The 27741-nt window shown below is 38.4% G+C and overlaps 1 protein-coding gene across 2 annotated transcripts in view; it reads left to right on the top strand.

Annotated features, from left to right (window-relative positions):
* ENPP3 (ectonucleotide pyrophosphatase/phosphodiesterase 3) overlaps positions 1–22332 on the top strand; it is a 112321-nt gene extending 89989 nt beyond the window's left edge. For both annotated transcript variants that reach the window (XM_049900798.1, XM_049900808.1), the window contains exons 21-25: positions 3453–3588; positions 5917–5994; positions 10750–10882; positions 13381–13537; positions 19226–22332. In XM_049900798.1, coding sequence (XP_049756755.1) covers positions 3453–3588; positions 5917–5994; positions 10750–10882; positions 13381–13537; positions 19226–19396 — 675 coding nt within the window. In that variant the 3' untranslated portion in view covers positions 19397–22332. The remainder of the gene's footprint in view (positions 1–3452; positions 3589–5916; positions 5995–10749; positions 10883–13380; positions 13538–19225) is intronic.
* The last annotated feature ends 5409 nt before the right edge of the window (positions 22333–27741 follow it).

Below are 27741 nucleotides of genomic sequence, written 5' to 3' on the forward strand. Positions count from 1 at the left end.
GTTGTCTAATTCTGTAATTTTATTGTTAATCTTTTGGATTTCTGAATGCTGTCTCTCTATGGATTCTTGCAGCTTATTAATTTTTCCACTATGTTTTTGAATAATCTTTTTGATTTCTTCAACTGCTTTATCAGTGTGTTCCTTGGCTTTTTCTGTAAGATTGCCTTATTTCATTTCTGAGGTCATCCCTGATGTCTTGAAGCATTCTGTAAATTAGTTTTTTATATTCTGCATCTGGCAATTCCAGGATTGTATCTTCATTTGGGAAAGATTTTGATTCTTTAGTTTGGGGAGTTGTAGAAGCAATCATGGTCTGCTTCTTTATGTGGTTTGATATCGACTGCTGTCTCCGAGCCATCTATAAGATATTGTAATGATTTATTTTATTTTATATTTGCTCACTGAGTCTTATCTTGTTTTGTTTTCTTTCAGTATACATAGATGGGCTACTAGATTACGCTGTCTTAATTGTTGTAGCCTTTGAATTACTTATGTCCTATTATCAGCTGGTCTGGGCTGTTACCAGATATATAAGCCTAAGAGTCCATTCACTATTCTTGTGGAGAATCTGATTTTGGGTCACCAAGTGTGTGCTGTAGACTGTCACCTATTCACTTAGAGGAGTAGTGGTGATAGTTGTGTGCACCAGATTCTAGTAGCAGCAGGGTTTCACACTCCAGGGGGGGCAGGATGCTGACAAGCTTCCCCCAAGTTCCAGTGAGGTAGGTGTGTCTCTATTCCTAAAGCACTTTGGTGGGTGGGCTCTGTAGCTGTCCCTTAGGCACCCAATGCATGTACCTCTACAGACTGGTAGGTGTCACTATCCTCAGACCCCTTTGGCAGGAGGCTAGGTGGTTTGGGTGGAGCTTCAGCCCTCAGTTCCCCGTTGTGGGTCAGTGAGGGCTCTGTTTAATAGGTAGAGATATCAAACCTGGGAAACTTGTCTTTCCAGTAATCTGCTAAAACAATTATAGTCAGACCATTATCAGAATTGCCTTTGCATTATAATAGCCACCTTGTTCCCTGTAGAGATGAAAGCCCAAGACTGTGGGTCTCATATGCTTGGCTGGAGCTGGTTCTGTATTTTTATTCCAATTTCGGGAAACAGGGAAGGAGTTTTGGTCCCTGGGTTTCTTGTAGCTGCTTCTCTCAGGCCAGGAGAATGGGTTAGGAAAAGACAAAACAAAAACAAAAATGCTTTACTCCCTGGCCCAGGAAATTCCAATGTTAATGAAGCTGCCTGGGAAGGGAGGGGAGGGATCAGATAGATAGGAGAGAGTAGCACCCAGGAATATAGACAGTTACTTATCTTGCTTGGTGATGACTGTTTTATCTGAGATTCCTGAGGAGCGTGTAGCCTGTGTGTGCTGGTTGGGTCAAGATTGCCCCCAAGGGTCAGGCCAGTGTCCTGTGTTTGTGCTGTCTCAGAAGCTGTGGTCAGCTTCTCCACTCCCAGTCCAAAGCCCAGCACCAAGGTTCCCTGGCTGGGACGCCGCACTCCAGGCTCCAAAACCAGTCACTGCCTCCTGGTGACTTCTCCTCCTGTCAGCCGCGTCACTGCGCTGCCTGTGTGCCCTGGCTGGGCTTCCCCCGAGGTCACTTCTGGGGGCTAGGGCTGCGTCCCGTGTTTGCACCGTCTCAGGATGCCGTGCTCAGCTCCCCTACACCCAGTCCAAAGCCCAGCGCCAAGGTTTTCTGACTGAAACGCTGGCTCCAGGCTCCAAAAACAGTCGCTGCTTCCCCGTGGTTGTTCGTTCTCAGTCTCTGTCACTCAGGTCAACTCTTTAGATCTGTGTTTGATGGTCAGGGTTCGTAGATTGTCATGTATGTGATTGATTCACTTGTTTTTCCGAGTCTTTTTTGCAAGAGGGATCTGAGGTAGCTTCTACCTAGTCAGCCATCTTGGCCCTGCCTCAAAGAAGACTTTCAATGTTTGACCTACTGTATATAAAACTGGCAACCTACATTGGGCAAAGAGCCTGGGAGGAGTCTTTCCATTCAGTATGTACATTTCTATTTAATTTCATTGTTTTCAGAATGGTACACTTCCTCTCAGCTAATTGCACCATGTGTTCTCGAGGCTGGTGGTCCCCCTGGTTGAACCTCTCCAGAGAGTAAACATTCTCTCTGGCTTCATTTATAGACATTCAATCTACCCTCTTGTTTCTAGCCCTATACACATCGTCTATCAGGAGACTCCAAGTTCTAAACCCATTTGGAGTCCTACAGTAGGAATCTGCTTCCTTGTGCTTTCCCAACCATAGGTTCTTGGTTGTCAGCTTATGATTTGTTGATCTGCTTTCCAGTTTCTGAAAATTTCTTGTCAACTCTCATGTGTCTTTATCACTACAATCATTTTAGTGAGATTTCAGAAGGGAGCAGAAATAAATGTTTGTGTTCAATCTACTATGTTTTACTCAACTTTTGTATTGTGTTTTCCAAATGGAGTGCTGCAGTGTGTTAGGCGTGCAGTCTCTACATGGCCTTCCTCAGACTTTCTTCACCTTCAGTTCTTACCTCAGCATGGTACTTTCCTGTCTGCGAATACAGTATACAGTGTATAGTTACTTTTTCTTTTGTGAATTCATCTCATACATTTTAGACGCTATAGCTAATTTTTGTTTTAGTACAAAGTAGTGAATAGAGCAAGAACATTCTAATTTTTGTTTATAAATTATTTTGAGTTTTGTTAAGAAGGATATTCTATGTGTGTAAAGGCCATATAAATAAAAAATATCATTGAAGAATAATAATGAAAATCAAAATGCTCACTCTCTCATGATATCATGCTAGTCAAAATAAAATGATCATGTAGTACTCTATTGCTTTAAATACTTGGGCCAGGAAGCACATTTATAGAATGATTGTACTAGTCTTTAACTAGGATTACAAAGAAAATTATAGAAAATGCAGCATGTATAGAAAAAGTACAGAAATGAATCATAACTACAAATTTGTTTCAATCCCCAAATAAGTAAGATCAGACCACTACAATTTTTTTTTAAAACTAATCTTAAATTGGTTAGAAGTCTTTACTCAGCTGGGGACAGTTCATATCTGTGTTTTTCAAATAAACTGTTTACATTTTACATTAAATTGTTATTTACAAGTTCAACATATATCACCACATAGAAGTTAGATCCTGAAATTGATTTTGGTTTTTAGCAATAGCTCCTGTTTTTCCTCTGGTTCAATTTGGATTTTACTCTGCAAATATTTCTTTCTAAGGTGCATTTGATTTGTCCGCTCAGTGTCCCTGCCAAGAAGGGAACCACAGAACAAAACACTGCTGAAGACACCCATTTCCATTGCTTACGTAGACCTGATTCACTAAGAAAATAGGAAAAGATTAAATGAAAAACATTGTAGGGAAGTCACAAACCATATAAGGCAATGGGTGAGCCACAGCTGTGGGCATAATTTTTTTTTTTTTCTTTTCTTTCTTTCAACAGGGAGACACTTCGCCTCTTCCTCCCTCTGTCCCAGACTGTCTGCGGGCTGATGTCAGGGTCGCTCCTTCTGAGAGCCAAAAATGTTCCTTCTATTTAGCAGACGAGAATATCACCCACGGCTTCCTCTATTCTCCTGGTTAGTATAACTCTTTTTTAGAGCAGCAGCTTAGAAAGCCCTCATCAGCTGGATGTGGGCATGTGCTTTAAACATATATTCCCCACCAAAACTACCTGCTTGGGCTAAACTAGCTGCCTAGGAGGCTTCCAGTGGTTGTGGGCTGGCTAGAAGCAGTGTAACAGCTATAATAAAGTCTAATAAATTTTGCTGCTGTAATTTGGCCCAGATGTTCAGAGAGTTCGGCAGGTTTAAGTTTAATTTTAAAACTGAAGATTCCTTGGAGAGGGACACAAGCATCTAAAATAAACATTTTTTCTGGCTACTGCCCAGCTGAGGCCTGTCCTGAGAATGCAGCTGCGCCTGTGAGAAGGGATCAGGTCAGAATCTGGCCTCTCACTCATGCGATGTGTCCAACAGTTTTAAACCGTGAATTAAGACGCTGAATAAACCTTAAGTTTTTTTGGAAAGCATCTCTCCCGGGGACATCCACAGCCAGTGTGATCTTTCTAAAACTCAAATGTCTTCCCTGTTTAGCAGGAAATGTCATTTTTCATTTACTTGCCCAAGAGATGTACAACAATTTCAGCTTCTTGGAATTGGTTTTACTTCTGATATTTGCTTCATTTTCCTTCAAGCTATGGCCAAATATGGTCAAATTAGAAATTTATAATTTAGGGGTTCAGAGATTTATATTGGGAAAAAGACTTAAGGAAAGCAAGTAGCACAGCCATTGAAAATTTCTAAAACAAAATTAGGGTAAAGGAACTGATATTTAAGTATCTGGATGTAATTAAACTCTATGGGGCAGTTCTACTCTGTCCTCACTGGATTGTATGGTCGCTATGAGTCAGAATCGACTCGACAGCAGTGGGTTTTGGTTAGATGTAATTAGAGCTACCAAATTTATGTAAACTCTTGGATAAATCTTTAATAGTTGCAACATCTTGCTGATAAAAATTTAAAATTGTATTTGTTAAACCATCAGATATTGGTTGATATATGAATGTTTACCTTGACAAGGAAATGAAATAACTAAGCAACTTGCCTTTCGAAAAGTTTTAAGGGTAAAATGAAGCTCCCTTCTGACTCTCCACTATAAATTCTAGCTAATTGGTTAGAATCAGAAACTATCACAAGCAAATTCTCATATTTATCTGAAATAGAGGTAATATTACGTTGAATGCCTTCCCAAATTTCAGGGCTTAGTGTAAAATGTAGAAAAGGTTTATTGGAGTCTTGAGGGCCTTAAACTCCATGTGAAATCTTAAAAGCAGAAAAAGAAGGCTTATTTCTCCTTGTTTTTTTGGTGCCCACCCATTGGTCTCTGATTTAAGTATTAGTTAAGGTACCTACTCAAGCATAGTTTAAATACAAACGGTATTATAATAAGCATTTATAGGTTTGTATCTCTTAACACTCACAAGAATTCCATGTGACAGATACCAGGAGACAAATGAAACATGGGAGGACCAGGCCCTTTGCCCATGTGGTGCAACTGAGTTGCTGAAGATCTGGGGTTCCAGCCTGTGCAGCCTGGATTCACAGCACACACACTTAGTGCTCATGGTGCCAGACACACGTTTGTCAGTTCTCAGAGCTGATAATTTTGTGGTGCTCTGGCCAGCAGTCTTTACTGAGTAAAAACTCATTTTCTTCAGGGAATTTTATTTTGGAATAGCATTATTTATAAAAACATTATTAACCTATGGACATTAAATAACAATACATCCATGTCTTGTATTCATTTTCTACGGCTGTTGTAACAGATTTCCAGACTTGGTGGCTTACAGCAAGAAAAATTTACTTTTTCAGAGATCTAGAGGCTGGAAGTCTGAAATCAAGGTGTCAGCAAGGTCATGCTTTCTCAGAAGGTTCTGGGGAGAATCCTTTCTTGTGTCTTCCAGTTTCTGGTGGCTCCAGGTGTTGTTTGGGTTGTGGCTATATCATTCCAATCTCTGCCTCCCTTTTCACGTGATCTTCTCCTCTGTGTTTCTCCTCTTCTCAAATCTCCCTATCCTTTCTTCTATAACATTAGTCATTGGATTCAGGGCCTACCCTAAATTCAGGATGATCTCATCTCAAGACCCTAATTTAATTACATCTGTAAAGACTCTGTTTCCAAATAAGGTAACATTGACAGGAAGCAGGAGTTAGGACACAGACATATCTTTTTTGAGGTAGGCACCTACCACAGGTATCAATGATGACCTCTACAGAAGAGTACTTAGAGTCTCTGCATTTTGACTGTTAGTAAACTTATATTAGTACATAGAAGAAATAGGCCTTTTATATAGTATATCATACATTCTCTTGTAATTAGATTTATAAAATTCATTTGTTTTGCAGCAAACAACAGAACTTCTGATGGTCAATATGATGCTTTAATTACAAGTAATTTGGTCCCTATGTATGAAGAATTCAAAAGTAAGTATATATACAGATTATTATCTTTAAAGTGGCGAAGTGATTCCCTGAACATCCAAATTAAATATGTCCTTTATTGCAATTTGTTCCTGAGTGTAAGAACTATTTCGATCTAATGTTTTAACTATAGGTACAGGAAAGATCCCTGGCATAGTTTTTGTGGAACTTAATTCAATTTTGGCTGTCTTGTTGCTAGAATTCTGATAATTTGTTTTTAATCCCTAATTTAACTGTGTGCCCCATGTCTGACGGTTTGTCATACTGTGGTGGCTTACGTGTTGCTGTGGTGCTGGAAGGTATGCTGGTATTTCAAACCAGCAGACTCACCCATAGTGGACAGGTTTCAGTGGAGCTTCCAGACTAAGACTGGGAAGAAGGGCACGGTGATCTACTTCTAAAAAATTGACCATTGAAAACATTATGGGTAGCAGTGCAACATTATCTGATTTAGTGCTGGAAGGTGAGCTCCTTGGGTTGGAAGGCACTCAAAGTATGACTGGGGAAGAGCTGCCTCCTCAAAGTAGAATGGGCCTTAATGATGTGAATGGAGTAGAGCTTTTGGGACCTTCTTTTGCTGATGTGGAAAGACTCAAAATGAGAAGAAACAGCTGCAATAATACACTGGTAATTGGAATGTGGAATGCACTAAGTACGAATCAAGGAAAATTAGAAGTTGTCAAAAATTAAATGGAACACTTGAAGGCTGATATCCTAAACATTAGTGAGCTGAAATGGACTGGTATTGGTCATTTTGAATCTGACAATCATATGATCTAGTTGCATTCATTGTCAGTAACAACTTTCAAATTGTATCCCAAAAATCAACACCATTGTGACAGGGTAATAACCATACATCTACAAGAAAGACCAGTTAATACAACTATTACTTAAATTTCATCACTAACCACTAATACCAATGATGAAGAAATTGAAGATTTTTACCAACTTGTGCATTCTGAAATTGATCAAGCATTGATAATTACTGGTGATTGGAATGTGAAAGTTGGAAATGAAAAAGAAGGATCTGTAGTTGGAAAATACGGCTTTGGTGATAGAAGCAATGCTGGAGATTGCATGATAGAATATTGCAAGACCAACAACTTATTCATTGGAAATACATTTTTCCAGCAACGTAAACAGCAACTGCACATGTGGACCTCACCAAATGGAATACAGAGAAATCAAATCAACTACATCAGTGGAAAGAGATGATAGAGAAGCTCAATATCATCAGTTGGAACAAGGCCAGGGGCTGACTGTGGAGCAGACCATTAATCACTTAAATGTAAGTTCAAGTTGAAGCTGAAGACAATTATAGCAAGTCCATGAGAGCCAAAGTACGACCTTGAGTATATCCCACCTGAATTTAGAGACCATCTCAAGGATAGATTTGACATGTTGAACACTAATGACCGAAGACCAGACGAGCTGTGGAATGACATCAAGGACATCATGTGTGAAGAAAGCGAGAGGTCATTAAAAAGACAGGAGAGAAAGAAAAGACCTAAATGGATGTCAGAAGAGACTCTGAAATTTCCTCCTGAACATAGATTAAGTAAAGGAGCTGAACAGAAGATTTCAAAGAGTGGCTGGAGATAACAAAGTAAAATATTATAATGAAAGGTACAAAGACTTGGAGTTAGAAAACCAAAAGGGAAGACCGTGCTCGCCATTTCTCAGGCTGAAAGAACTGAAGAAAAAATTCAAGCTTCGAATTGCAATATTGAGAATTCCATGAGCAAAAAGTTGAACGATACAGGAAACATCAAAAGAAGATGGAAGGAATACACAGAGCCATTGTACCAAAAATAATTGGACAAAGTTCAACCTTTCAAGGAGGTAGCATATGTTCAAGAAGCGATGGTACTGAAGGAAGAGGTCCAAGCTGCATTGAAGGCATTGGTGAAAAATGAGGCTCCAGGAATCGACAGAATGCCAACTGAGATATTTCATGCCATGCTGGAAGCACTCACACATCTATACCAAGAAATTTGGAAGACAGTTACCTGGCCGACCAACTGGAAGAGATCCATATTTGTGTGTATTCCAAATGAAGGTGATCCAATGGGATGTGGAAATTATTGAACAATGGCATTAATATCACACATAAATAACATCATGCTGAAGATCATTCAAAAGCAGTTGTAGCAGTACATCCACACGGAACTGCCAGAAATTCAAGCTGGATCCAGAACAGGACATGGAACCAGGGATATCTTTGCTGATGTCAGATGGATCTTGGCTGAAAGCAGAGAATACCAGAAAGATGTTTAACTCTGTTTTACTAACTATGCAAAGGCATTTGACTGTGTGGATCATAACAAATTATGGATAACAGTGCAAAGAACGGGTATTCCAGAACACTTAATTAAGCTCATGGGGAAGCTGTACATAGACCAAGGGGCAGTCCTTTGAAAAGAACAAGGGGATACTTTGTGATTTAAAGTCAGGAAAGGTGTGTGTCAGGGTTATATCCTTTCGCCACACTTATTCAGTCTGTACACTGAGAAAATAATCTGAGAAGCTAGGCATATGAAGAAGAACTGGGCATTAGGATTGGAGGAGGACTCATTAACAACCTGCAATATGCAGATGACACAATCTTGCTTGCTGAAAGGGAAGAGGACTTGAAGCGCTGATGAAGATCAAAGACCACAGCCTTCAGCATGAATTACACCTCAACATAAAGAAAGCAAAAATCCTCACAACCAGACCAATAAGCAACATCATGATAAATGGATAAAAGACTGAAGTTGTCAAGGATTTCATTTTACTTGGATCCATAATCAACACCCATGGAAGCAGCACTCAAGAAATCAAATGATGTATTGCATTGTGCAAATCTGCTGCAAAAGACCTCTTTAAAGTGTTAAAAAGCAAAGATGTCATTTTGAGGACTAAGGTGTGCCTGACCCTTGCCATGGTATTTTCAATGGCATCATATGCACGTGAAAGCTGGACAATGAATAAGGAAGACCGAAGAAGAATTGATGCTTTTGCATTATGGTTTTGGCAAAGAATATTGAATGTATCATAGACTGCCAAAGAACAAACAAATCTGTCTTTGAAGAAGTACAACCAGAATGCCCCTTAGAAGCCAGGATGGCAAGCTTTCTTCTCAGATTCTTTGGACATATATCAGGAGGGATCAGTCCCTGGAGAAGGGCGTCATGCTTAGTAGAGGGTCAGTGAAAAAGAGGAAGATCCTTCACAAGATGGACTGATACAGTGGCTGCACCAATGGGCTCAAACATAGAAACCATTGTGAGGATGGTGAAGAATCTGGCAGTGTTTCATTCTGTTGTACATAGAGTCACTATGAGTCAGAACCAGCTTGATGGCACCTAACAACAACATAACAACTTAACAGTAAAGAGCTATTCACAAAGCTAAATTTTACTGATGTCATAAGTAAATATAAGTTTAATGTTTGTCCCAAGAGTCATCATTAGCAAGGTAGTATGTGTATTCTAAATATGACCCTGGTGGTGAAGTGGTTAAAATGCTCTGCTACTAACTGAAAGGTCAGTTGGAACCCACCAGCCTCCTGAAGGAGAAGGAAGTAGCAGTCTGCTCCTGTAAAGATTACAGCCTTGGAAACTCTACGAGGCAGTTCTACTCTCTCCTATAGGGTTGCTATGAGTTGGAATCAAATCCATGGTGATGGTTTTATTTTTTATTTATTCTATGTGTGTGTGTGTGTGTGTGTGTATATATATATACATATGTATATATATTATTTCTTGTACTTTATATAAAGGTTTACAGAACAAACTAGTTTCTCATTAAATAGTACACAGATTATTTTATGACATTGGTTAACAACTCCATGACATGTCAGCACTTTCCCTTCTTGACCTTGGGTTCCCTGTTACCAGCTTTCCTGTCCCCTACAGCCTTTGAGTGCTTGCCCCTGAGCTGGTGTGCCCCTTTAATCTTGTTTTGTTTTATGGGCCTGTCCAATCTTTGGCTGAGGGGTGACTCTCAGGAGTGAATTCATTACTAGGCTAAAAGGGTATGGTTTTATTTTTTCATTTATTTGTATCCTGACCATTTTTAGCCAACACTCACTGTACCAAAAGCATCTCAGCCTTAGAGGGGATTCTGGAAATATATTCAACTATAATTCCAAGACTGCAACAACAACAGCAACAAAAAGGTGTCATTGATGTGTTTTGTAGAATTACTCAGACCTCACTGCCAATTTTTTAATTATTATTTTATTGTGCTTTTGGTAAAAGTTTACAGCTCAAGTTAGTTTCTCATTCAAAAATTTATATGTGTGTTTTATTTTTTTACTTTATTGTGTTTTAGGTGAAAGTTTACAGCTCAAGTTAATTTCTCATTCAAAAGTTTATACACATATTGTTTTGCGATATTGGTTGCAATTCCCACAAAGTGATAACACACTTCCCCTTTCCATCCCAGGTTCCCTGTGTCCATTCATCCAGTTTTCCTGGCCTTTCCTGCCTTCTCATCTTACTTTTGGGCAGGAGTTGCCCATTTGGTCTTGTATATTTGATTGAACTAAGAGTACATTCCTCACTGTGTTATTATTTGTTTTAATGTTTGTCTGAAAAAATGGGTTTCGAGAGTGGCTTAAGTTCTGAGTTAGCAGCATGTCTGGGGGCTAGAGTCTTGGGAGTACCACTGCCAATTATTGAAGCAGAATTTGGTGATAACTATTTAAACGTACCTGTCTGTAATATAAAGTATTTCCTCATATGGTTTAACGCCTCATCCTTTTATTTTTAGAAATATGGCATTACTTCCATAATGTTCTTCTTATAAGATTTGCTGTGGAAAGAAACGGAGTAAATGTGGTTAGTGGACCAGTATTTGATTATAATTATGATGGCCATTTTGATGCTTCAGATGAAATTACAAAGTAAGTGATATGAAACCAAATGGACTTTTTTTGATTTAGAAATAGAGTGCCACAGGGGAAAATCCCAGTATTTTAAATAAAAGCTCAGTGTTCTAAATGTCATATAATGCATTTATATACTATTACTATTGATGATCTTCAATCTAATCTATCTATATATTTAGCAATTTTCTTTTCTTTGTTATAATCTCTCTTTTTTTATTGTACTTTTAGATGAAGGTTTACAGAACAAACTAGTTTCTCATTAAATCGTTAATGCACATGTTGTTTTATGACATTGGCTAACAACCCCATGACATGTCAACTCTCCTTTCACAACCTTAGGTTCCCCATGACCAGCTTTCCTGTCCCCTCCTGACTTCTAGTTCTTGACCCTGGGCTGGTGTGCTCTTTTAGTCTCATTTTGTTTTATGGGCCTGTCTAATCTTTGGCTGAAGGGTGAGCCTCAGGAGTGACTTCATTACTGAGCTGAAAGGGTGTCCAGGGGCCACACTCTCAGGGTTTCTCCAGTCCCTGGCCAACAAGTCTGGTCTTTCTTTTTAAGTTAGAATTTTGTTCTACATTTTTCTCCATCTCTGTCCGGGACCCTCTATTGTGATCCCTATCAGAGCAGTCAGTGGTGGTAGCTGGGCAACTTCTAGTTGTAGTGGACTCTGGTGGAGGCCGTAGTAAACGTGGCCCATTAGTCCTTTGGACTAATCTTTCTCTTGTATCTTTAGTTTTCTTCATTATTCCTTGCTCCTGAAGGGGTGAGACCAGTGGAGTATCCTAGATAGCTGCTCGCAGTATTTAGCAAAATTTTTATATGGCAAAAATGTACAGAAGTTTCATTAGAACATATGAAGGATCAAACTAAATAATTGTACTATCTAAGCACAGACTACAGGGTCGTTGAGTTGGAATCCACTGGAAGGCAAAGGGTTTTTAAGCCTAGATTATGTAAGGCAATGCTTTCCACCTACACTTTCCGAGAAAGTAACATTTCTGAAACTGTTTCCGAGAGTGTGTAGACTTTATCTTTTCTGTCTGTCATCAACATTGAAGCATTCTCCTGGGCCTTGTTTCAGTGTCTGTTGATCCTACCTTTCAACATTTAATAATTCCAGCAAACACTTAAAACTTTACTATGTGATAGGTACTTTTCTGAGCACTTACATATATTTCATTGAATCCACAAAACTACCCTATGTGAGGTTATCTTAGCCCCCGTTTAGAGATGAATAAACTGAGGCACAGAAAGGTTAAGTAGCTTTTCTGAGTTCCACAACAAATAAGCGGTAGAGCAGACTAGGAATGAATCGAGGCAGTTTGTATGAGTGCACCGCTAGAGCTGGAACCTGGGCGCCTTCATTCCCAGCCCCTGCTCTTTCCACTAGAAAAAGCCACTAAAAGGTATGAAGCTGCAGAGGCTGCTTATATACAACCAAACACCTCATGGGATTTGGTTTCTTTGGTTTGGAGGTTTAGGGTCATGTTTTCATGGGACATCCCAGATAATTGGCCTAACATCATTTTTAGTGCTTTTGTTCTACCTCCTAGTTCATTACGTAATACCTGGGCTCTTAAAAGCTTGCAGGCAGCCATCAGTGTACAACAATTGGTCTCTATTTACCTGGAGCAGCAGCAGAAGAGGAGAGTAATGAATAGGAGGAGGAAATGGAATACATGCTTAATTGTTTCCATGAACAAATGCCTCCTTTGCCACAAGACTAGAAGAGGTGGATGGTGCCCAGCTGCCATTACTGATTATTTTGATCAAAGATTCTGTAGAAGAATCCTGATCAACAGGGGGAAAAATGAGGAACACGATTACAAATTTTCATGAAATTCAGACTTTCTAGAGCCATTGAGGCTGGAGGAACCCCCAAAACTGTTACCCTCAGATAATATTTAAACATTGAAACAAAAATATCCGTTGAAGTCTTCTTTTAAAACAAACAATAGGTTAGCTTATTTAGTAAAGAATGTTTGCCTTGAACATCATGCCATTTTGAAGAACTGTCTATATGGGATCAAACTAGCAACAGTAGCTCAAAAGGTCAGGTAGGAAGCCTAGGGGGCAGTGAGATTATGTTAACGTGGGAGGAACAATTCAGAAAAGGAGGTTAAGAATGATTGCACAACTTGAAGAATGTAATCAATGTCACTAAATTACATATGTAGAAATTGTTGAGTTGGTATATGTTTTGCTATGTATTCTTTCAAAGACAATAAAAAGTATAAAGTCAACAAAACTAGGAAACACAGGATGCGGAATACCACATTCTGCTTTTCTTTGTATTCTGGTATTTCCCCGTAATGTTAAAATGACTAAGCTTGGATTTCTACTAGAAATGTTTACTATAGCTAGTTGAAGTTTAAAAATATGTGAGAAGACTGTATTTTCTATTCTCTTTACTATTTTTTACTTTGGCATTTCTTTAAAAATATATAAGGACGTTTACAATCTTTAGAAGCAAAAATATAATAACATCAAAACTTTTAAATTATGTTTGTAGACATGTAGGCAACACCAGTGTTCCCATCCCAACACACTACTTTGTGGTGCTGACTAGTTGTAAAAACAAAAGCCACACTCCTAACGACTGCCCTGGGTGGTTGGACGTCCTACCCTTCATCATCCCTCACCAACCTACCAACATGGAGAGCTGTCCTGTGAGTATGCTTCGGGAGATTGCCTGTGACCTGAGAAAATGATTAGTCAGAACTCATCTGGGCTTTCACAGAAGTGGCTCTGACTAAAATACATTCTTGTAGGTGTTTCAGGGCTAGAGGTGTGCTGATAATGACTTTAGGTTTGAGTTTTTCCTTGGATGATTGATCTCTATGTAATTACTGCCAGTTTAAACATATATATATATGTATACATGAACATGTGTTTATATAGGCATACCTTATGTATTTTATTTATATATACCATATTCACACTCATTAATAAGAAAAAAATGGTATCTTACTGATCTTTTTATTCTGGGTACAAACCTTAAGATTCTGTTCCTAAGTTGGCACTAAATTAGTGTTTACTGAATGAATATGTAAATATAAAAACTGCATTTAATTTGAAGCACAAGGTTCTAGAACGACTGCTAACCTAAAGGTTGGTGGTTCGAACACACCTAGCAGTGCTGTGGAAGAAAGTCCTGGTGATCTGCTTCTATAAAGATTGTTGTTGTTATTGTGTGCCATTGAGTCGATTCTGACTCATAGCAACCATGTATGACAGAGTAGAACTTCCCCATAAGGTTTCCTAGGCTGTAATATTTAATATTTAGGAGAGCAGATAGCTAGGTCTTTTCTCTTGGGGACGCACTAGTAAGTTTGAACCACTGACCTTTTGGTTAGCAGCTGAGCACTTTAAGCATTGCACCACCAGGGGTCTTTCCTGTAAAGGTTATACCAAAGAAAATCCTATGGAGAAGTTCTATTCTGTAACACATGGGGTACCATGAGTTGGAATTTGTTCAGTGGCAATGGGTTTGATTTACAGATTTATAGCTGCAAAATAGGTTAGTTCAAGCAACTTTTTTTTTTTTTTTTAAACATGTGTTAAAAAGACCGCCTCAAATCTTTCTTGGATCAAGGCAATTCATATGTAGTTACTCTACCTTTCATGTATGTAATTATAGAAACAAATATATATCCTGTTGAGTTTTGCTGAAGTCATTCAACAAATACATTGAGTATACCTACCTATTAAGTGTACAGCATCATAGCAGAAACTCTTTGGAATGCATCAAGGAGGGATGCATGGTCCCCATCCTCAAGGAGTTCATATGTAATTTTGTTATATATGTGAGATAAAGGCACATAAATAGGTCAGTCAAAATATACAAGATTATTTAAAAAAATTTTTTTAAAAAGATGTCTCAAAATTGGGATTAATTACCATTTTGAATTCAAGGCTAGAGAGGCACTGTCAATAAAAGTGTCATAAAATAAGGTGGGAGTAGGACTGGGCCCTGAAAAATGAGCAGAATTTGAATAGATTGAGAGGACTAAGAAGCAACGTCCTTAAAATGCATGAAGAATGGGGAGGACTTGCTAAATGATTGGATGCAAGAGCCAAAGGAAAAGAGAAGCTTAAAGATGAATCAGACATTTTAAATGTAGGTAGTTAGGGAAAAGAAGGAAAGAATAAAGTTAGGAATGAAAACTATTTTGGAAGGTAAATAAAATAGTTAAGTTTAGGCATGTCAAGCTCTTGGAAATGGGAAGTTCACATGGAAAGTCCCATAGGCTATTAGGGACTGGAAATTAAAGCTTAGGTTCTAGGCCAGGTTGCAATTTCATCTATATTCTTCCAGGTGTTTAACAGTTTGATACCTTCACCATACTATGTATAAAGGAAGGTACACAGATAAATCAGACATGAATTTTATCGAAAGGGGCTCACATCAAAAGAAAGTTATGTGGTACAAAAGAGGGGCAGATAATTGCTGTAGAATTTCTTTCAGCTGGATCTTGAAGATAAGATCTGAACTTGAGTGTATGAATGGTCTCTCAGTGATTAAAGATAGAAGTCAAAAGTTAGCAGCTAAGCAGTGGGTCACTCATATTCCTAGAGTGAGGAAGAAGAATTTCCAAACAAGAATCCATCAGGAGATGTTGTCGATTGAATCCCTATTTTTCCTATCAGCACTTTTAGAGAAGCCATCATCCTTCACTCCCTTTTCTAAATACAGACATGATAACCGATATTGCGTGATACTCTTTACCACTGAGTCTTTCGAGTTGCTGTTGTCAGTTTGATCCCATATAGTTCTTAAAACAGCATAATACTCGAGGCAGACGTTTTCTACTAGTTAAGCTAAACTATTGTTTGGTTTCGAGGATACTTCAGGACATATTTTTAGCTTAAGGTTTAAAAGCTTATCTCATGGCAATAGTTTCTAGGTTTCATCCAACCTTCACGGCTCCAGGAAGTCCATTCAGGACATTTCCTGTTTTGATCAGGATTCTTCTATGGAATCTTTGATCAAAATATTCAGTAATGGTAGCCAGGCACCATTCAGTTCTTCTGGCCTCATGGCAAAAGAGGCAGTTGTTCATGGAGGCTGGCAATCTACTTCTTGGGAAAAAAAAAAAAAAAAATCAGCCATTGGAAATTCTATGGAGCACAATTTTACTCTGACACACATGGGGCTGCCATCAATTGGAGTCGACTCCATGACAACTGGTTTTAAATACTCCAATCACTCAGTGTGGGGAGACACTCATGCTATAAGAGGTTTGAGGGAACTAAAACCAGTTGTAGGAATGGCAGATTCACAAATTCCACCTCATACTCAATCTAGGGCACTAGATTTATATTTCTTTATATATTTTCTTCCACTTCCATCTTTTCTTCCTTCCTTCCTTTTCCTTTTTTTTCCTCCCAACTTTGTGTAGTTAAATTCATGTCAGATAAATGAGAACGTAGCATGAGTCCAAGTGACTATCATTATCGTAAATTACTAGCAGATATGGAGCTCAGAAGAGCAATGAGAACTGTAGATATAGATTTGGTATTAAATCATGGGAGTAAAATAAAATTGACAAAGGTGGTAAAGTGGAGAGAAGAGACTCAAAAGTCAAATTGAGGAAGATGTCTATACTCCCAGGGCAGAAAGAACTCGAATGGGTTAAAGAAAGGGAAGGTGTCATCAAACAAGTATGCAGTTAATTCAGCTATAGAAGACAAAAGAGGAAGTTTTGGAAGCATGGGGTGGCTAACTAAGTCAAAGGTCTGAGGAAATCACTGTCATCCTAGTAAGGTCGTCCTAGACAAAATAGTTTCAGTAGTGTGATAGCAGCAATAACCACACTGGAAATGGTTAAGGAGAGAGAGTAAGGAAGTGATAAGGGGAGAAAAGTATTGAAACTGATACGTTATCTCAAAAAATAACAAAGTGAGTTGTGTTTTGGGGGTATATAATAAGTCTATTCACAAACAACAGATCTATACATATCATATTTTATAAAAACCATACATTTAAATATAGCTTATAAAAACTGTATATTTAGGGCTGATATCCTTCTGGGATGCAGAGAGGCTGTCTATAGTTGGCTTTTGTTCATATTGGTTGGTGCCTGTGGCTTGTCTGATTGTTAAATAGCTTGAGTATCACCCCTGTGTAAGTAGAGTCATGTATTGTACTTTTTGGTCATTTAACAGCAATTTTAAAAGAGGGAAGAATGTCAGGTGTTAACTAAACATTTAATTGAAAGGATTCCAAATAAGCTAGAAGAAAGTAGTCATGAAAGCCAAAAAACAAAACCAAATCCATTGCCATGGAGTCAATTCCAACTCATAATGACTCTGCAGGACAGAGTAGAACTTCCCCACCGGTTTCTAAGACTGTAAATCTTTACAGAAGCACACTGCCCCATCTTTCTCCCACAGAGCGGCTGGTGGGTTGGAAGTGCCAACCTTTTGATTAGCAGCCGAGCACTTAACCGCTGCGCTGCCGGGGCTCCACGGAAGCCAAGTGGGAGAAAACTTTATGAAACAAAAAAAGGGACCAAAATATTAAATGCTGTTGAACTGTGAAATAGTAAAGGCAAGGGAAAAAAAGACTTTGAACTAGATTCCCGTTTGTAATATAAGCTCAAATTTGCATACTGCATATTTGTTAAAAAACAGTTCACTCCCTTCGTGAATCTCACGCAGAGAAATGCCTTGGTGGTTAGGAACAAAAAGTAAGTTCCTCTTCCACTTCCTCTGGCCCAGAGTGACTACCTATTTTAAGCCAGCATATTTAAAAAACAAGTACCACTGTGCTAAAGTCAAATGTGAGTTATTAAAAAAGACTCGTTTAATAAGCTTTTTCACTTTGTTAACATTAACTGAAACTTAGCAATATCATATGAATAGGAGAAAACAAGTATAAAGAATGCCAGAGAAACCCATGTTTCTAAATGATTGAACTAACTGTTATGGAGTAAAAATCCTATTAAAACTTAAATGACCAAGAAATAGAAGAGACATACTAAATTGTAATAAATTGGGGTAATAAAATTTAAATCTGGATAGAACACTGTTTCGGACCCATGGGTTTGGCAACGATGTGGGAAAATGGTAATTATCCTTTGCAGCCTACAGAAGTATAAATTGGTATGAAGGACTATGTTAATACCTGGAGTCCCTGGGTGGTCCAAAAGGTTAATGAGCTAGACTGCTAACTGAAAGATTGGGAAGTTGGAGTCCGCCCAGAGGTGCCTCAGAAAAACGCCTAGTGATCTACTTTTAAAACATCAACCACTGAAAACCTATGGAGCAGAGTTCTTCTCTGACACACATGGGGTCACCATGAGTTGGAATCAACTTCATGGCAACTGGTTAACAAAAAAAAAAAAAAAAGTTAATATCTGGTAAAGTTAAAGTTGCAATGTTTTCTATGACCCAACAATTCCATTTCTGTATCCTAGAAGCTCATGGACTTGAACAAAGGAGGCATGTTGTTTGTGCCATCGAGTTGGTTCCAACTCCTAGCGACCCTATGTACAATACAGGGGAACACTGCCTGGTCCTGTGCTATATTCACAATCATTGTTATGCTTGAGCCCATTGTTGCAGCCACTGTGTCAGTCCATCTTGTTGAGAGCCAAGTTATTCATTGCAGTATTATTTATAATAGTAAAACCCCTATCAATATGACAATGAAGAAAAATAATTAGATCTAGGTATAGAACTAATTATATAAATTAGTATTATAAATATTAGTATTCTAAATTGTATAAATTTGAAAACTCATTAAATAGAAGGTCCCTGGGTGTTACAAACTGTTGACACTTGACTACTAACCTAAAGGTTCACAGTTCAAACCCACATAGCTGTGCCAAGGAAGAAAAGCCTGGTAATGTGCTATTGTAAAGATTACAGTCAAGAAAATCCTATGAACCAGTTTTATCCTGTAACACATGGGGTTGCCATCAGTCAGAACTGACTCTATGGCAGTGTTTTTTTGTTTGTTGGTTTGGTTTGGTTTGGTTTATTGCATACTGACAGGAGTAAAAGCCAAAAAAAAAAAAAAAAAAAAATACTAGGTATACACCAATTCATGATAACAATTAGCTCTGAACAGAGGAATACTGGGCATTTAAACTTTATCTGTAATTTATTTCTTTAAAAATATGTATCTGGAGAATATATAAAAATGGCTAAACTTTATGACTTTGTAATGGTGTCTGTTATATTACACTTCATACATTTATTTTTTTATTAAAACCCGAACTTAGCTGTATCAAATTACAATTCAAGGCAATAGAAATGGCAGAGAAAAGGACAGCTTTTAAGTAATAATATCTTTCTCTTGAGGAAAATCATGCCCTGTGGAAAATAGCCCTGTGTTTCTCTTTTTTTAGGAAGATAAGCCAGAGGCTGTTTGGATCGAAGAAAGATGGCATGCACATATTGCCCGGGTCAGAGATGTAGAACTTCTTACTGGACTTGACTTTTATCAGGAAAAAGCACAGCCTGTCTCCGAGATTCTGCAACTAAAGACTTATTTACCCATACTTGAAACCCTTATTTAACTGATTATATAACACAAATTTGGCAAAATGTGGGTGATTTTCTTTGTCAAAGAATCATGAAATAGAGTTTTCTATTTTTCCTTAACTCCTTTCCGTGTTGCATAGTTTTCATTAGTCCCTCCCCTCTTTTTCATTTGTATGGATGTGTATTATTTTAAATTCACATTTTTTTTTTGCACAGTTTTTACCCTGTTGTATTGCAAAAACAGCATGGGAGCAGAGCCTGACCTGACCTCTAACTTCACAAGGAGAGAAGAATCAAGACCAACAGCCCAAGGCTGATTCCTATGAGGCAGAGGTCAGACCTGCCTCCTCTCTCCACCATCTTTAACAGATCTGACACCAGCCGTCCCTCCTTCTCCAATCTTTACTTTGCTGCTGGGTTTGATAATTCATTACAATGGCCATACAGAACTCACAGACAATACTCATGATTATAAGGTTTATTAGGGAAGTAACAGGTTACAATTTAGGTTCAGGAATGCTCAGGGTACAGTTCGTCCATCAGGACAGCACTTTCCCAGGCATACTAGCAAACTCACCTCTTTAAAGTGCTAAAAAGCAAAGGTGTCACTTTAAGGACTAAGGTGCACCTGACCCAAGCCATAGTGTTTTCAGTCACCTCATATGCATGCAAAAGTTGGGCAATGAATAAGAAAGACCAAAGAAGAATTGACGCCTTTAAAATATGCTGTTGGCAAAGAATATCGAATATGCCATGGACCGCCAAAAGAATGAACAAATCTGCCTTGGAAGAAGTGCAGCCACAATACTCCTTGGAAGCAAAGATGGCAAGACTGCATCTCTCATACCTTGGATGGGTTAACCAGGAGGGACCAGTCCCTGGAGAAGGACATCATGCTGGGTAAAATAGAGTGTCAGTGAAAGACAGGAAGACTCCCAACGAGAGGGTTTGACACACTGGCTACAATGGGCTCAAGCATAACAATGATTGTGAGGATGGCTCAGGAACAGGCAGTGTTTTGTTCTGTTGTACACAGGGTCACTATGAGTTGGAATCCACTGGATAGCACCTGACAACAATGTTTAAAAATACTCTGAAGGGAGGTACATCAATGATTTAGCTGGTCAGGGAATTATGGGGGGTTTTCAACTGCTGCTTTATAACTTTGAATATTTAGTCTACATTTTACACTTAGCTTGTATTGTTTTAAAAACTGGAGAGTGTAAACAAAAAAGTTAGTTGCATTTCTTCTAAATATTTATTTTGAAAAAATTTCCAATTTACAGAAAGCTGCAAAGACAGTGTAAAGAACTCTTGTGTAACCTTCACGTAGCTCCGCTACTAGTTAACATTCTCACTATGCATATTTATATATTTTTTTTTTCTTCTGAGCCTTTTCAGAGTACATTGCAGTCATCGTATCCTTTTTCCCCTCTATATTTCTGTGTGTGTTTCCTAAGTTTAAGAACATCACCTAACACAGCCACAGTCAGGGAACTTAGTGTTGATACAAAACCCACTGCGGTCCAGTTGATTCTGACTCATAGCGACCCTGTAGGACAGAGTAAAACTGCCCCATAGGGTTTCCAAGTCTGTAGTCTTTAACAGAAATAGACTGCCACATCTTTCTCTCATGGAATGGCTAGTGGGTTCAGGCCACCAACTTTATTATCCTATTTTCAGACCCAATTAAATTTTTTCTAAAATGCTCAACAGTTTCCTTTAGAATATTTTCTTTTCTGGTCCTGAGCCCAAAATATTCATTTTATTAAGTGTGTTTTTTTTCCCCTCTTTGGTTCCTTAAAATGTACAAGTTCCTCAGACTACTAAATAATGCTGACATTTTTAATTTTATTTTGTTGACCTCTCCTCGAGTTGGGTTTTTCTAATGTGACATTTGCTCATGATTAGATTCAGGTTCTGCATTTGGCAGGAATGAGTACATTAGCGATTGCAAGTCCTCAGTGTATCACACCTGAAAGCTCATGATGTCAGTTTGTCCTATTGTTTGTGATGTTAACTTTGATCCCTTGGTTAAGTTGGTGTTTATCACGCTTCTCCTTGGTAAAGATAGTACTTTTTTTCCCCTTCTTAATTTATAAGTTATTTGATCCTCTTTTTCATTACATTTTCACCCACTGGCTTTAGTATCCATTAGTAGTATTAATAATTCTTCCCCGATTGAATTTTTGCTATGATGGGTACAAGAGGCAATTTTTAAAAAACTCCATCAGAGGGACATCGTGCTTGGTAAAGTACAGGGTCAGCAGAAAAGAGGAAGACCCTCAACGAGATGGATTGACACAATGGCTGCAATAATGGGTTCAAGCATTGTAAGGATAGCACAGAACCGGGCAGTGTTTCATTCTGAACTGAGTCGACGGCACCTAACAACAACAAATCAGCCTGAGACCAGAAGAACTAGATGGTGCCCAACAACAACAACACATCAGCTTGAGACCAGAAGAACTAGATGGTGCCTGGCTACAACTGATGACTGCCCTGACAGGGAACACAACAGAGAATCGTTGATGGAGCAGGAGAACAGTGGAATGCAGACCTCAAATTCTTAAAAATACCGGACTTAATGGTCCGACTGAGACTAGAAGTGTCTCAGAGGTCATAGTCCCCAGACCTTCTTTTAGCCCAAGACTGGAACCATTCCCAAAGCTAACTCTTCAAACAGGCATTGGACTGGACTATAAGACAGAAAATGATAGTGGTGAGGAGTGAGCTTCTTGGCTCAAGTAGGCACATGAGACTATGTGGGCAGCTCCTGTCTGGAGGTGAGATGAGAAGGCAGAAGGGGACAAAAGCTGACTGAATGGACACGGGGAATATAGGGTGGAGAGGAGGAGTGTGCTGTCTTATAAGGGGGAGAGCAACTAGAAGTACATAGCAAGGTATTTATAAATTTTTGTATGAGAGCCTGACTTGATTTGTAAATTTCCACTTAAAGCGCAATAAAAAAATGCATCATTCTTCCATCATTTATTAGCATTCTGTTGTAAGGAAAAGTGTTACCTTTTCTTTATAGTATAAATAAATTTCTTTATTTATATATTTATTGGAGCCCTGGAGATGCAGTGGTTAAGAGTTCAGCTGTTAACAAATTAATGGTCGGCAGTTCGAATCCACCAGCCACTTCTTGGAAACCCTATGGGGGCAGTCCTACTAGGGTTGTTATTAGCATTCTATTGTAAGGAAAATGTGTTTTCTTTGTAGTATAATTTTTTTTATATATGTTTATTAGTAGTATAAACTCAATGGGTTCTTTTTTCCCCAATGGATTAAAATCCATTATAATCATTATTTATTTTAATACTTGGATTGTCTTAGATTTGGCCTACTGAAGTTTGCTTAAGTTGGCTCCTAGGGGTTTTTGATATAGCAACATCATTTGTGAACATTTATTTATTTTTTTTAGATACAAAAAGATGTTTCAGACTCATCTTGTGCTTTCACTGCTCCAACTTTGGAACCAGCCATTTCTCCAAGAAGTCCTGGTTCCATTTAGTGCATGTTGGGTGACTGAATTGCTTCAAGAATATCATTGCATCTAAGTCCTTTTAGTCAACAAAAGTAGGATCTATATTTATGTCTCTATGTCTGTGTTTCTCTATATCTATCTCTTTTTATATTTACATGTATAAAAAGCCATAAGCTCACTTACCATTCAATACTACATAGTTCTTCCTAACCTTTCCTCGTTTCATAATTGTATCTTCCTTCTCTAACAGCAAGAAACTTGGTTCCCAAAATCATCAAATAGTTACTCATTTGCTCGTTCCTATACTACAAAGAAAGTAGTGTTGGAATTGCTAACCAATATCACTGAGAGAAATAAATTTACTAAATAGAATTCAAGAAATGTTTGCAGTTCTTTGTATCTCTAGACTAAGAATTTATAGTATTACTTAGATTTGTTTTCTTTCTCCCTTCAGTGTAGTTGCATTACTCATTTGAAATATAGTAGGGTTCGTTTGTTTCTGTTTGTATTACATTAAGGAATTTCTTCTTTCCTTGGTGATTTAATTTTTTGAGTATGTAAAAGATTAATACGGTTCCAAAAGTCAAAACTAGATGAAAAGGAATACTCAGAAAAATATCCTCCCTCCCCTATCTCTTACTCTCCTTTTCCATCTACCCTCTGTAGACAACTGATCACATTAGTTTCTGGTTTATCCTTTCTGTATTTAATTATTTTTTAAATAAGCAGGTATATATTTCTTATTCTTATTTCTTTCATAAAAGAAGACATACTATACATTCCTTTTGCACATTTATTTGACCTAAAAATGTTTCCTGGAAACCACTCCGTATCAGTTTATGTAGATCTTCTTCACCCTATTTCATTGCTGCATACTACTCTATGGTGTCGATGTTGTTGTTGTTGTTAGTTGCCGTTGAGTCGATTCTGACTCATGCACACATAGCTCATGAGTAGAACTATTCCATAGGATTTTCAAGGCTGTGACCTTTTGGAAGCAGGCTGCCAGGCACCTTTGGGTGGATTCAAGCCAACGTTTCCACTAGTAGTTTAGTGCTTTACCATTTGTAGCACCCGGGGACTGGTTGTGGATGTACCGTAGTTTATTGAATCAATCTCTTATGTAAAGGCTTTTAGGTCATTTCTAATATTTTGTAATTACAAATGTACAGCAATGAACAACTTTATGCATTTGCATTTTTTGTATTGTTGGAGGTGTATCTTCTGGGCAAATTTCTAGACGTGGGTAAATATATATATACAGTCATTACATTTAAAAAAATGGAAGTACTACAGTAAAACCTGAGAAAGCCAGAACCTGTGCTAGGCAGAAACCTGTCAGAGAAGGAAAACTCCAGTATCTTCCACAACCTAACAGTGAGTGATAGAAAAGTGGTAAGACTGCACCCTGTCAAAGGAGGAAAACTTTCAAGACCTGGAAAAACAAGGCAGCTCCGTCCAGTTAGAGCTCTCAGAGGTTTCACTGTATGTTGTCACCGCTTTCAGTCCTAAATTGGCATATTCAGAATGCGAATACACTGAGGTGTAGTGCTCCCCAACTAAAAAATGGAAATAATTTATTTTTCCTTAATTATAAAAACAACACATACTCAGTGTAAGATGATCCAAAATTTATACTGATTAATATTAAAATCACCAATAGCCTCATCAATCAGTGCTTAAACTTATTAGCCCGTGGATATATCTCTCTTGTAAATTGTAGTGTTTGAGCATGGGATTTGGGAAAATATCAATCCATGTAGCTTTGGTTTTCATTCAAAATGCTTCCCCCCTCCCCTGCCCAGGATAATTCCAAATTTTTCAGGAAAATACTTATGTTTTGGAGATTTAAAAAAGCCTGTCTATGAGAAAATGTAACTTATTGGAAGAAATGAGGAAATGACTGTTCAACATTCACAAAATGCCCTGATTTTTTGGCTAATTGATACCCTAAGACATTTGTAGCTGAGAGCTATATGGGGAACCACGTGGTTGTAGGAAGATCCATAACGTCACATCCATGACCAATTATCACCCAGTCTTTCCCAAGTTGATTTTTGACTTTTGAATGATAGAACTGTATCATCTCAGGCAAAGTACTTACCTTTCCTTTTGATTCGGCTAGCATTGAAATGTAGTCCTGGTGGCATGGTGGTTAAATGATACAGCTGCTACCCAAAAAGTTGGCAGTTCAGATCCACCAGTTGCTCCTTGGAAACTCTATGGGGCAATTCTACTCTGTCCTCCAAGGTCACTATGAATTGGAAACAGCTCGACAGCATTGGGCAACTGGTAGCATTGAAATATGTAATAAGCCAAAATTTTGACAAGTGTTATTGATATAGATAAGCATTTAGTACAGCAGAATTGCTCATTTTTAAACAGAGTGGATCACATACTACTGCTATTTTCCGTTATATGTATTTCGTCAGGCATGTAGGAGGGACATTTTGACTTTCAATGTTATTGAATCAAGGATTATAATTAATTCTTGTTTGCATAAAGGGATCTTGCTTATCCAAGTGAGGTGAGCTGAGATTGTGGGAGCAGACTTGGAAAGAAGGGGAATTCTAAATATTGGCTTATTTTTCAGATATAGTGAAAATTCTGAAATTTTTTTTTCAATAAATGTTTAATTTTTTAAAAAATCTTTCAGGGTTTTGAGTGCCATAGTTGCTATGAAGCGGGCTTAGCATTTGTTCTTCTGGAAAGTGTCAGAAATGAATGAGTTTTCTGTGCACATAGAAACTCACTTTCTCTGCTGGTGGGTGGGGTTGGGTAAATGGGTGGATGAAGGGGATGAGCAGGTGCATATATTGATGTGCCAAGCATTCATCTTTGGCTTCTAATTTGGCTGGAATTTAGTGTAAGAAGGTCTATCAGTGTTTGATCATTTTAAAATCAGTAAGTGGAGTTTCTAGGGGGTCTCTGTTTATTATATACTTAAAAATGGGGCTGACTTTGATGCTCTAAATTTCATCCGGTTTTGGCACCGGAGTTTATTTCCAAATTACATTTGGGTTCTTTGGAAATCCTTAAAGACCTCGGGAAATCTCTTTCCTTCCTCCACCTCCGTCTCCACCCCCACATCACCACCACCCCACCACCATTTGCTGTCTGTTTACTTTGGGAGGGCTGGGCATGGGAATGGAAACAGGACACAAACTGAAACAGTTTTAAAAAACAAAAACAAGGCTGTTGGTAGAAACGACTTCCTTTTCACACAGCACCCTTGGCCAACCACAATCACTCCCTGAATCAGTGGACTTTCACTTGAACAAACTTCCAGACAAGAACAAACCTCAGTCTTCTTAAGCACAGAGCTCGCGCAATTCAGACTCATCCGAAACCCACAGTGTAAAGGTAGTTGGATAACAACTAATAAAGTATGACATTACATTTAGAGTTGGGCTGTCTAGTTCACATATTATGTTCCTTCATCTGTAAATTAAAGACGTGTAGGTCTAGAAGAAATCTGGAGAGGCCAGCTAGTCCATCTTTCAAGGCTCACTCCACCAAGAATTATTGTTCTGTAACTGTAAGAGGTAAACGAAGACCTTCCATAAAATACAAACCTACTGCCATGTAGTCCATTCTGACTCACAGTGACCCCACTGGGTTTCTAAGGCCATAAATCTTTACAGAAGCAGGCTGTCACATCTTCCTCCTGTGGAGCGGCTGGTGGTTTTGAACTGCTGACCTTTCAGTTATCAGCTAAGTGTTTTAACCACTGCACCACCAGGACTCCTTCAACAAAGACCTTACAAAATATTTTACTTCTCCTTTTAATTTTTCTTAAAATTTAGAAAATTTTCCTGATGAGTAGCACAGTGACCTCCTCTTGTCTGTTCAATGTGCTATCTATAAAATTTCTTTCTAATAGTCTCTTAAGGAATCATCTAATCTCATTTGAGTGTGAAGAGGCAATAGTGAATTGATAAGTGCATAGGTGCCTAAGTTACAGACAGCCAGAGTTTAAATACCAGCTTCCTAAGTGGGTGACCTGGAAGGTTCCTTAAACTCTACAACTTAGTTTTCTCATATGTAAAAAACAAACAAACAAAATGAACCAGTTGCCATCAAGTCAATTCCAACTCATGGCAACCCCATGCGTTTCAGGGTAGGATGCTTAGGGCTTCCAATGGCTGCAACCTTTCTTCAGAGGTGCCTCTGGGTAAACTCCAACCTTTCGGTTAGCAGCCACACATTAGCCGTTTGAGTGAGCCAGAGACTACTCTCATAACTAAAAAAAAAAAAAAAAGACCAAACCCGTTGCTGTCAAGTTGATTCTGACTCATAGCAATCCTATAGGACAGAGTAGAACTGTCCCCTAGGGTTTCTAAGGAGCAGCTGGTGGATTTGAACTGCCGACCTTCTGGTTAGCAGAAAAACGCTTTAACCATTATGCCACCAGGACTCCTCATTATTAGTACTGTCTCTTATAATTGTGGGTATTCAATGAGTTAATAGATAGATATGCTTTCAACATGGGCTGGAACACAGCAGCAATATCCTAGCTCAGTCATAAATCCAAGCATTTGCTTCTCCTTCATTTGGGCTTAAGCACAGTCTTAGTGACTCAAATTTGTGGACTGTGTAGGGTTGATCTTTGTCCTATGATTTGGAGGTTTGACTCCTATATTTCCTGCCAGGATGAGTTAGTCACATTAATAGCACCCTCCATCATGGGTTTGTGGTTAACCTGATCTTTAAATTTGCCCTTTCTTAGAGTCCCTATTCATTGGTTAGGTCCAAGAATGTTTTTTTAATAAGTTTTGGCTACATTAGCAACTCAAAAAAAAAAGGAACCATAGCCAGGCTAATCCTCTTTCTTTGGGATATTGAAAAAACTGAAATGGTTTAGCCACAGTGTCTCAGATTGACCGGCCC

The sequence above is a fragment of the Elephas maximus genome, chromosome 1, assembly GCF_024166365.1.
Source record: "Elephas maximus indicus isolate mEleMax1 chromosome 1, mEleMax1 primary haplotype, whole genome shotgun sequence".
In the NCBI taxonomy this organism is placed as follows: Eukaryota; Metazoa; Chordata; class Mammalia; order Proboscidea; family Elephantidae; genus Elephas; species Elephas maximus.